This window comes from Solenopsis invicta, chromosome 14 (genome assembly GCF_016802725.1).
Source record: "Solenopsis invicta isolate M01_SB chromosome 14, UNIL_Sinv_3.0, whole genome shotgun sequence".
In the NCBI taxonomy this organism is placed as follows: Eukaryota; Metazoa; Arthropoda; class Insecta; order Hymenoptera; family Formicidae; genus Solenopsis; species Solenopsis invicta.
This window is the reverse complement of record NC_052677.1, coordinates 4,987,186-4,999,593: the sequence shown is the minus strand read 5'-3', so window position 1 is coordinate 4,999,593 and position 12,408 is coordinate 4,987,186. Positions and strand designations below refer to the sequence as shown.

The 12,408-nt window shown below is 32.9% G+C and overlaps 1 protein-coding gene across 3 annotated transcripts in view; it reads right to left on the bottom strand.

Annotated features, from left to right (window-relative positions):
• LOC105203931 (centromere-associated protein E) overlaps positions 1-12,408 on the bottom strand; it is an 81,189-nt gene that overhangs the window by 31,602 nt on the left and 37,179 nt on the right. For all 3 annotated transcript variants that reach the window (XR_005576294.1, XM_026139930.2, XM_039457277.1), the window contains exon 3: positions 8,597-11,980. Coding sequence is in view for 2 of the 3 variants with exons in the window: in XM_026139930.2 (XP_025995715.1) it covers positions 8,597-11,980 (3,384 nt within the window). In the remaining variant the exon portion in view is untranslated. The remainder of the gene's footprint in view (positions 1-8,596; positions 11,981-12,408) is intronic.

Below are 12,408 nucleotides of genomic sequence, written 5' to 3'. Positions count from 1 at the left end.
AGTTAAAATCAATCATTATTAGATGAACTGCATTGCTCGATATAAATTTCAAGATTTGTGTAATTTTAAGTGTCCGGAATCAACTTCGAAATTTATGCAATTTATGGCTTCAGCCTGAAAACTTGAACGCACTATGCAAATTGCGGAAAGAGTCTCATTAGATAGCCGATTTCGTTTCTTATTTTTAACATCTGTAACTATTGAAAAAATCCGTTCGGCTTCGGCATTTGAATGGGGAAGAGAAAAAACCGCTTCAACTAATAATTTTAAATTTGAAAACATTTGTTCCCCGTTAAAATCTTTAAATTCTAATATTTTTCTCCACATCTCATTTATTGCTAAAGACGCTAATTCTTTTTTTTCTGTATCGTTAAAAACTGATGGGAGAATCATCCATTCATACGCTAATTTTGAAAAATCAATACAATTTCCTATTCGCGCGGCAATATAAGTTAAATCTTTAATTTTAATTCTATTTTCGTCAAAAAGAGCAATATCCGGATTTAAAAAAGTTAACTGTTGAAAAAAATTATCTTTATATGGCAAACGTTTTAACATTTCCCGAACTGCTGTTTTATAAAATTTTAAACAATTATATCTAATTTTTTGAGCGCATTCTAAAGTTAATGTTGCCAAAATGTTTTCGCACTCAGGCCCCACACGTATATCATTTAAATGACGGATGTTATTGTCATCATCTATGTTTAAATTAACGATATCTTTCAAAGCCTCTGCAGTCATAAAATTTATAGCAATTTGTCGAATTATTTGCTGGCTTTTTTCAAATAATTTATGTACCAAAATATCGCGTGATTGAAAGAAAGCATTAAAACTGTTAAAGAAATTTAATAAATATTTCAAAAATAATAAATATGATTTTATTGTGTTATCATTTAACTGTGTTAAAATAAGTTCTGCAGATGATAATTTATCTTCCGTTACTGCTAAAATAAAGAAATTTTTTAAAACATCCCAATTATTTAGAATTCTAATTACACACTTGTCTAAAACCAGCCATCTTGTATTCGATAATTTAAGAATTTTATTTTGTTCTACAGAAAAGAATTCTTGAAATTCTTTCAAAATTGCACATCTCTTTGCACTGCCCGAAATGTAAGTGGCAATACTTCTAATTAAATTTTCACAAGATGCCGGTAACTCTTCACAAGCTTTACTAGCTACAATCGCGGATGAATGACAAATGCAATTTAATAATACCACACCCGGAACCCGTGCTTGTAAACGCGAAAAAAAAGAATTATTACGTCCAATCATTACAGACGCGTTATCACTTGCCATTCCGACTATATTTTCAAACGGTATTTTTTTTCTTTCTAAAAGTTCTTCAAATTTTTCAAAAATTTTATTTGCCGAACAATCTGTAGCATCCAAAGGTATTAAATTTAACAATTGTGTTTTTACTTTATTTACGGAAAAAAACTGGACAAGAACGCACATAAGTTTTGTATCCGCGATGTCTGTGCTTTCATCTATTAAAATCGAAAATCGACGCGACCGTAAAATTTCTACAAGTTTTTCGGTTTCTCGTTCCGCGATTTCTCGTTCCGTGATAACATCTTTAACGATATTGCAACACTTAGTTCGAGCTAGTGAAAGATCTTGTGCAATGTCAGAATCTATAAAAATTTTTTTTAACAAAGGAGTTAAATGATCTGCAGTGTAAAACGCAACATTATGTTCCGCAAAAAAGGCTGCTAACTTTATTTCCGCGCATTTAACTTGTTCGGTGTGAGAAATCTTATTAGGAGCAAGGCTTTGATTTTTATCTGTTAATTTACTTATATGTTTGGCCGTCTGCGCATGACGTTTTAAATCTGTTTTGCAGCATCTAATAACAATATTGCACAAAGTACATAATGCTTTATCATTGTCTGTAAGATGTGGAGCCAACCATCCTTTAAAAATATCCTCATCTAGCCAAGATTGTTTAAAAATTCTTTCTTTTTTAATGGCTCCTTTACCAATTTCAGGATTCATGTTTAGTTATATTAAAAAAATATAAATAAATTGATAGATATTAATAATAAATTAACATACTTACCTAGCCTAACCTAACCTACTCCTACTCCTACTGCCTACATCCTACATCGACGGAGCCGGGCACCAAAAGAACCCATCATCACAGATAGCTAGACATGACTGGTTTGCCGCGCATGCGCGAGAAAACGCGGCCCGAACGGTAACACTGATTACACCTAATAAGGCCGTCATTGATGGTGAATTCCATCAATGTCTTGATATCTCACTATAAATAGATAAAATAAATGAAGAAGACATGATGGATGGTGCGAATACAATGTATGAGTATCCATTCTGTTCAGAAAATAAATCAACAACATTGCCACCAAAACATATAATGCGAAAGGCAATTAAGGCATATGACACGGCAAAGAAAAATAAATTGAAGGCTGCAAAACATGTTACACGCCATGTCAAATTCCATTCTTGTATCCAAAGATATAGGCGGTATGTGGAAGCAGATGGTACAACATACGAGAAGCACAACATCATCAAGATATATATGTATGTGGAACAATTTTATTGCAGAAACATGAAATGCCCCGTACATAAGCAAGATCTACAAGCATGGGTTATGAAAAAGTTAAAGAGTTGAGACTAACGACGTTTACGGCTTCACATACATTCATTGATAACTTTAATTTGATTTATAAAATCGTTGGACAAAAGATGAATAAAAATGTAACCATTTGTAATTTGTACCCAAATAGATCTCTGCAACCAATTGTGGATATGTTTCGGCAGAAAGTGATGAAAGGTGAACCTGATTGAAGAGGGACAGTATACCCTTGTCAACATCATTAATACAGACCAAAGTGGTTTTACATATAAATTTACTGCTAAAAGAACACTTACTAAAAAGGGTGAAAAATGTGTAGAGGGTGCTGTTCAACATCCCAATCGAACAACACTTAGTTACACTATTCAATTAACTATTAATTCATTAGGCAAAATGGTTGGGCCATTGTTGTTAGTTTTGCAGGAAACAAGAAGAAAGTTTAGTCCTAACATAATAAAGCGAGTAAAAAACTTCCTTATAGTAATGTCTTTGTAACTTGTTCCATATCTGGCAAATGTACTAAGGATATTATCAGTTCATACGCAGCTAAATTACGTACAATTATCGAAAAAAATAAAACGTTGCTACTGTTAGATTTCTGGTCAGATCAAAGCGATGAAAATTTTCTCCGTGACAACATGGGACCGAATGTAACACCAATTTTCATTCCTCCTGAAACCACAAAGTACTTACAGCCATTAGATGTACGTTTCTTTTTAGACTACAAATCTCTTATCAAACACATTATTGATCATAGACTTATAAACAGGGACGAGTGCAGTGATATTCATATAACATCCAAAGGTGGTATTATTTTATTACATCACCTTGTGTTTAACCAATTTGACTTTCCCATTTTTAATTCACAGAGTCAATACGCATTTAGTGAAGCATTACAAAAACTGCCAACACACTTTCAGTCTGTGAGGCAGGTTTGTTTCAATATCAATGTGTCATCTTGCTCATTCTGTAATCAATATCCCCTATTACACTGTAGTTGGTGCCATACTGTTTTATGCTTTCATCATTTCTATGTTAAAAAACATTCACATGAGCCTCAAACGTAGTTATTATTACCTGGAAGATTATAGAGAAACTGAAGAGACAAACCATGGGGTACTAATTTTTAACACACGCACGCACGCACGCACGCACGCACGCACGCACGCACGCACGCACGCACGCACGCACGCACCACAAGGAAAGTCTTTAAATACTGTGAAGTTGACGAACCACGGGGTTATCCTTATCCTTGTGGTATGCAACTGCACCCACACGCACGCACACACGCGCACGTACACACACGCGCGCGCACACACACGCACGCACACGAACACAAACACACACACAAAGAGGTGTAAATCCGACTGAGCAACCTCCACGCGGTGCACCTTGGGTACTGCTAATGCTGGCAGTATAACTTTAAATCTTCATAACACGAAAAATACATAATGAAAATAAACATCAATATAGTAATTTGGAAAGCTCTCGACAACAGCTATTAGACTATGGAACTAAAAATAGTGTGTTCCATTAAAAAAAGTAATGTGACTTTGACCTGACCTTGGTGACGCCATTGAAAGTCAAACTAGTAAGATCAGTAAATAGACTTTTTTAAACCCTACAACTTTTGTTGGAAACTTTTTTTCATGAAACTTATATTTTCCGAGATAATACAGTGTTCCGATTTTTACGTTACACCTTGTAAATACCGTACTGAAGTTCATTCGGAAGGTAACGACCTATACAGCGGTGATCGCCTCAGTGAGTACTTTCCAATGATATATTGTTTGTCGGGATCGGCGACAGTTGAAAGGTCTTCCTAGTAAGTGGATATCTTACATAATTTGAAAAAATGCGTCAATTCTATTATCAAAAGGATAAATTTTTTTAAATAAAAATTCGGCAAAATAAATTTATATGTAACTAAATTGTAACTAGAATAGAGTTGGCCCGCGCGTTCTCTGTACCACATATAAAAATTTGAGTTTTTCAGAGTTTTTTGCAATTTTGCGGACACACACACATGGAGGAGGGGGTGCGGGAGAAAGTGGCCCACACCCTTGCAAACCCCGCCTCGTGTGTGTATGTGTGTGTGTGTGTGTGTGTGCGCGCGCGCGCGCGCGCGTGTGAGTACATGTAAGTATATATGTACATGTGTGAGTTATTACTTTTAATTTTCACAAACTTTTATGATTATAACTTTTTAACAAAGGTCGAGCGATGGCTAAAACTTGTTGGACGTTATTCAGCGTCATGACCTTGACAACATATGCCAAGGTCAAGGTCATTGGAACTGCCTCTCCTATTCAATATATTTATCGATCGTAGTATAATCAGTATCAAAATGGGATGATACTCAAGACATCGTGTGCTGTATGAGTTATAACAAGAATTTAAAAAATTTTTTAAAAACTTTATAAAAAAAATTGTTTTAATTGTTTATAAAATACTCTTCAAATCGTTCAACTTTTATTCAGAACATTTTTTTCTCTCTTATAGTGTTTGAGACTGTCATAGTTATAAATTGTTATTGTATCTTTATTCAAATTGTTATCTATTTTCAAAATTATTATAGCTTTCACAACTATTATAGATTTTCTCGAAAAAGCATATCTATTTTAATTATTGTATATTTTCTTGAGTATTCTGTCTCATTAATTTGCATGAGATATAATAAGTCGAAAAGCTTTGACGGTAACAATCATAACATCATTGTCTTCGAAGCAAATAAGTTTTTCGTGCTCTCACAAGGGGAGGACCAGGTGAGAGACCCTGGAATTTTGATCCCAATTTTTTTAGTTATTCTGGAGACGAAAAAAAAGTTTACGTCTCCCGGCGTTTCATCGAATAGGCCTTAGTTTCGAAATAATAAATTTGTGAAAATTGGCCATAGCGCGGTGCACCATATGAGCCTTCCCGGTAACTGCTCTCGCAACCAGTGCAGTCAGCTCCGTGCGTTAGGTGCTTGCTTCACAATCGTAAGATCCGGGTTCGCTCCCGGATGTGTGCAATATTTTTTTTCTTTTTTTTTTTAATAAATGTATTTATTTATCTTGATGATATTAATATAAGTATGCAAATTTCTAAAATAAAAAATTTAATTTAATATCATTTTCTAAACTTCACTTTAAATTTAATTTGATGGGAATTTGAATTCAAATAATAATATTTAAAATAATAAATAGGTAATAATAATAATAATATATAAGTAAAATCTGCAATACTTAAATAATTAACTTTTGTAATAAAAGTATTTACATTCACATTCACAATCAGATGTTTGTTTATTATTCTTCTTTTGCGATTAATTATTTTAAAAACTAGAATTTTAAAATACTGTTAATATTATTTCCAATTAAATTTTAAATTAAACAATTTGAAAATTTAGATACGTTGCCTTTATATATTATCCATTTCAAATAACTTATATATTATTATTATTATTACCTATTTATTATTTTAAATATTATTACTTGAATTCAAATTTCCTTCAAATTAAATTGAAGTTTAGAAAATGATATTAAATTAAATTTTCTATTTTAGAAATTTGCATACTATATTAATATCATCAAGATAAATAAATACATTTATTAAAAAATAAAAAGAAAAAAAAATATTGCACACATCCGGGAGCAAACCCGGATCTTACGATTGTGAAGTAAGCACCTAACGCACGGAGTCGACTGCACTGGTTGCGAGAACAGTTACCGGGAAGGCTCATATGGCGCGCCACGGTATGGCCAATTTTCACAAATTTATTATTTCAAAACTAAGGCCTATTCGATGAAACGCCGGGAGACGTAAACTTTTTTTTTGTCTCCAGAATAACTAAAAAATTTGGGATCAAAATCCCAGGGTCTCTCACCTGGTCCTCCCCTTGTCAGTATAAGCAAAGGAAAGTCGGGCTTTTCTAAACAGTGATGTGACCGGTATAATCCGTTGTCCGTTCAAATGGACGCGACCAAGAAATAATAAGCAGAAACGGGCCAATACGGCTATCTCCCGCGAAAATTTGCTTCCCCCAAATTTCCTTCGCCAAACAATCGCTCTGAGGTTCGCGAGAGAATCACAGTCTCAGATTTAGCGAGCGACGCGAGTAAGTTACATATCATAAAACAAAACTTTATCGAACAAAATAATTTGAAAGTATTGGGAGTAATAGTGCGCGCGTCAGGCTATAGCATTGAAGTCAGTGCATTTAGTCGCGAGCATTAAACTTAAATTAACAAGACAAAGATGGTGTTACTTTTGATTATTAGTAAAGACATTTTTTTTGAACTGTTAACACACTGTGAGTGATCACTCATTTGTCTCGTTCCCACTTTCCATCTTTGTCACCAATACATTAGCGAATCGGTCTTCGTCGCTCTCGCTTTGTACTGTCGCTCGCACTCATTATTCGCGCGTTCAGTGACGTATCTGGACAGAACCCAAAGTCAAACTTTAATCTCCGCACGATTCATTCGCACTTTCTCGGAGTGGCTTTCGGCATTTGACATTTGCATACTCGCAAATTGAACATCTTTGGTTTATAGTTTCGACAATATTCGTTTGAGAATATCATCAAAAGAAAAATACCAATTTTCTTCAAAGAGGTTTTACGCCCTAAAAACGGGTGAAAACGGGCACATATAAAAAAATACGTGTCCCTTGTTTTGATCCATACTATAAAAAGTTAAAGACTCATCAAAATCAAAGGACGACACTTTCGTATCTTTTCTTATCAATTTGCTCTACCTACTTATAAACGGCACGCTCTACCTACTTATAAACGGCACCTATAATAGTACACTCCATATAAGATTAGTAATACAGACATATAATAATTATAATCATAATATAATTATATTGTATGTAGTAATTCTTAATTGCATCAGAATATTAAAAAAACCTTTATATCAAATATGCGCGCGAGCAATATACGATTATAGTAATTAAAATACGTCGGTCTTTTACGATGTACTTGGTTCAATGACAAACCACGAATGATAATCACAAATAAATCTGTTCGCGTTGCTTGTACTTTTTACACTTAGTATCTTCGTTGACTTTTTCTTCTATATCGAATATATTTATTTTGTTTCAAGTACAAAAAATTTGGCAATTTCAAGTAACACGATTATTCTATAGTTATAAATAGCGATAAACCTAAAGTTATAAATTCATGTCTAACAAAACTTACAGTAAAGTGCAGAGTAAAATTTATCATATAACATAATACTTACATTGGTGTTATTTTACTGTTGCTAGAAGATAACTATTTCTTTATAGAATTACATTGCATAAATAAAAGATAATTACATAATCCTAATATAAATCGAGTATAACAACTGTTACATTACATGTTAATCTCACGTTATATAACATTTATATTTAGTGTTTGCTGAGATGGTGCATTCGTCTGCATCACTATTTCTTATATCAAAATATAATCTCATTTTTGCCTCTCACTAAATGTTGAAGGTACAGTGGTAGAAAAAAGTAACACTACATTCAGATCCGTAAAGTACTAAGAACAAAAACCAATCGTATTAAAGAATGTTATAACAGTTGCAAAACTGTTTTTTCTGCTGAACGCAGCCAATGGTAATTAAGATTTAAAAATTATAGAAATAGCAACGTATAAAATATCGCCGTAATTTCATTAGATTTAAAATATGTATTATTATTAATTACAAAATCAACTTGAATTTTTTGTTTTAGACAATTACTATTAAATAGTGTCAGAAATTTCACAAGAATTGCTATGAACACATCTACCGTCCATATTTCTGCTTGATTATTTAAAATTATTTTGACATATAAAAATTCATACATATCTTAATGTATGAAACAAATATGTATGCAAATATAAAATTAATAATTATAACCATTTCTCTATAAAACAATTCATGTAAATCATTGATATTTTGGCGTTCTAAACCAAGCGGTTCCCTTAAAATAAAACAGCAAATTGGAATAAGCAAGCATAACAATAAAATGAAGTAAACGTACTCAGGAAATTCTAAAATCTCTAAGCCATCAGGAGTCGTTGTATGCCATGTTCGAGTTGCGGCGTAAAAATATTTGATTTGTTTATTTCTGTCAGTTTCACGAACATCACCGTTGTAATATATCATTTTTGTGACTTCCTGATCGGGAAAGATTTTTTTGACATTGCCATTTGAATACCAGTACTCTATACGTCCATCAGAAAACTGCATCTGTTTTACAGTGTCCATGCTTATCTTATTAATCGGACTCTGGCAAGAGGAGGAATGCAAACTTGAATTTTTCTCAGGCGATAATATATGTTTTTCTTTTTCTTTTTCTTTTTCTAATCTTATATCATTTTCATCCAAATCCTGATTCACTTCACTTGTTCTGTTAGTATAATACTTGGTATTATTCGCAACACAAACCGTTGTATGTTCAAAATTTTTGTTTGTGGAACTAAAACAAGAGTTGTGAGTACTTTTTGCATTTAAATTCTGTATTTGCGTAACTATTGGCTGAGAATCGCTTAATATTTCTGACTCCATATAAAATGGATTTTGATTTTCTTCCAAATCCAACGTTGCGTCTTTCCGTAAATTTTCATATAAATACCGCTTTTTCTTCATGATGTTTCCTTCCGAGAATTTCTGATTGCATTTAGCCTGTAACTCAACATCAGCTTGTTTGTGCTTTACTTTATTTATAGTTACATCATCCTCTATTTGTCCGAAGCCATCATTTACATTAATTGTTTCCATAATTAACTCTTCTTTATTTTCGTTCTTATCTTCATCGTTATCGTCATAAACGGAAGTATCTGAAAAAGTATTCAACAAATCTTGTCGCATATTTGTTGACGTTTCTTTGGACGGAGCCACAATAATGCGTTTGTTAATTTGATTAATAGCTTTCGTGATTACTTGTCCTGTGCTTTTCTTAAAATTTCTGACGTTTATTCTCTTAGTATTCTGTAGATTCGCAATTTCCTGTTTCAACTTTGAAATTTCTGCCCGTAACACACGAAGCTCGCTTTTATATCTTGATTCAGCGGCACTCCATCTACTTTCTTTGATATTTAGTTCGTCTCTCAGTTGTTCCAATTGTTCTTGCAGATTCTGTGTCGTTTGCCTTTCTATTTTATTTTGCCTCGCCTTCTCCTGAGCGTCGCGAATTCTATTTTCCATTGCTATCTTCTCACGCGCTACTCTCTTCTTCTCTTCTTCCAATTGATTTTGTACTCTTCTTTTAGTTTCTTCAAAATTATTTTCTTTCTCCGCATACTGTTTACGCAGAATTGTTTCGTTCTCTTGTAGCTTTCGGCGCTGTAGTAATAAAGCTGAACTTTCCTTGCGAAATATATTTATTTCTTTCTCAAGTTCTAATAAACGACTTTTCAAAAGCTCCGTCTCGAATATATTCGTTTGAGATGTGTGTTCCTTAGATGGATAAAACCCAATCTCTCCTACTTTCGTATACACTTCCGTTATCTTTTCTGCTATATTTTCCGGCTCATTTTTCAATACATACTTTTTTCTTTCATGTTCATCTACCTCTCGAGTATCTGGCAACGATAATGCTGATAACGACAACGGCGACGACAGGATAAACCGCTCTTCATCAGATGTTTCAACCATTTCTTCAATTATCGAGATACATTCATTATCGTAGCAAGTTTTATTGTCAGGCAATTTGTCTTTATAACTTGAAGCACTTTTCTTTTCGTCGGAAACACATACAGTTTCCATTAAATGATTACATGAATCCTTGTTATGCCTCGTTACATCTTGTTGTAAAAGTGATTGCCTTGTAGTTATTCTCTTATTATTGACAATTTTCAAAGAGGAATCGTGTATTTGCTCCTCATAATTAAGTGACAGATTTTTCTTGATGTCAGACGATTCCAACGTGTCGTAGAAATGATCGTTCCAATTTTGTTGGTCCAGATAATCTTTCAAAGAACTACTCGCCGTATCGGACATGTCGCTTGAATCTATGGTTCTATATTCGTTATATTCTGAAAATCTAACATGGTGGTTAACATCCGCTTCGCTATCATGTGTTAAATTACGATCATCTCCCATAGAAATGAGGTCATCTCTCTCTTCATCACTATTCGACAATACTGAGACAACAGATGTTACATGATTCTCTGAATGATTTGTGTGTATCTCGCTATTTTGCAATATTTGATTAGTAGGTATCAAATTCTGTATCTCTTCTGGCGGACTATCTACGGTGTTCCAGTAGGAATCAATAGTGATAGCATGAGGACGTTTACAAGGCTCAATTTGCTTGATTTGACGCTGTATACTTAAGTTTGAATTTTCTGAGTGTGCAACTTGTTGAACCTTTGACTTCTGCTCTATCACATCACTTGTTCGTTCATCATTTTGCTGTTTCTTATTTGACGTAATACTATTCTTTTCTCTTGTTTGATTTAATATGTTTTTTATTTTAAATGGCGTAGATTGCTGCAAAAATGCGAGTACTGTGCTTGATGTCGAGCAGAAACTAGAGTTTTCCGCTTTTTCTTCCAAGAATTCAAATATTCTTACCTCTTCTAATTCTTTTTCTGCTTTTGAATCGCAATCTGAAGTGTTTATTTCTGATAAGCATTTCGATTGATTAGAAGTAACATTACACGTTCGGTTAGCAGGAATAACAGATTTACTAAAAACCTTTTTCGGTAATGGAACAGTTTTTAAGTTTAACTGTCGCTTTCCATTTGCATCAAAAACATTATCTAGACTTTTTGGAGACACATATTTATGTACAACAGATTTTCTGCTTTTATCATGTCTATCAGTACGTTGTATATTAGAAGATAAAGGCACGCTATGTCTCTTCGTAATTGTTATCGGAGAATGTGAATTTGTAGACATTTTAAATCTTAACAGTCCTTGGCCTTTCTTGAGGAATGGCTTCTTTGATTTAATCTTCGCGTTGGTATGCGCATTTAATGTAATTTCTGACTCTTTCTTCAATTTCTCTTCCAGTAATGTCTGAAAATCTTTTTTAGGTGAAGGAAGAAGAATGTCATCGATTGAGACACATTTATTCGAACTATTATTCAACGATAGCGGCTTTGTATCTTCTATCAACAAATTATTTAATTCTTTTCTCTGCGATAATATATCGGAACTGTAATCCTTCATAGAAATTCTACTTTCATCGGCAATTATGGAAGTGCAATCTGAATTGTCTCTTTGCTCTTTGTTGCAATCTTTGTACAATAGACTAACATCCATTGATATTCCTTTATTTATCATTTTTAATATACCATCCGAATTGTTCGTGTCACATTGAAGCTTTGAAGTTTTATCGAACATTGTTTCCTGTACATCCACCTCCGTCTCGTGCGTAACGCACATGTCTTCAGTATTTTCTAAGGTTGGGTAGTAGCTAGTTAAAAAAAAAAATTAAATAATCAAGTTAAAAAATTTACATTTTTAATTGGCTTATTTTAAATGAGTTAATGTTTAACTTCAATTAGTTATTTTTAAAACTTTGAGCAATATTGCCAGGTTGGAAAAATTTGTTCCCATTTTTTGCTCATCACAAGGGATTTTCTGGAGAATAAAACGTTTAGAAAATATTTCAAGAGAGAAAAATATGTATAAATTTTTATTTTCTAAAAAAAATTTCCATAAAATAACAAAACATAAATTTAGAAAAAATTTCCTAACCTAGCAATACTGACTTTACCTAGTAATACTTTTTTCCACGTTAAAAATTTATTTTAAAAAATTATAAGGTATGTATGTAAAAGAATAAAAGAATATATATATAACATATGTAAAAGAAAAAAATTATAAGGTATATTTTCATAT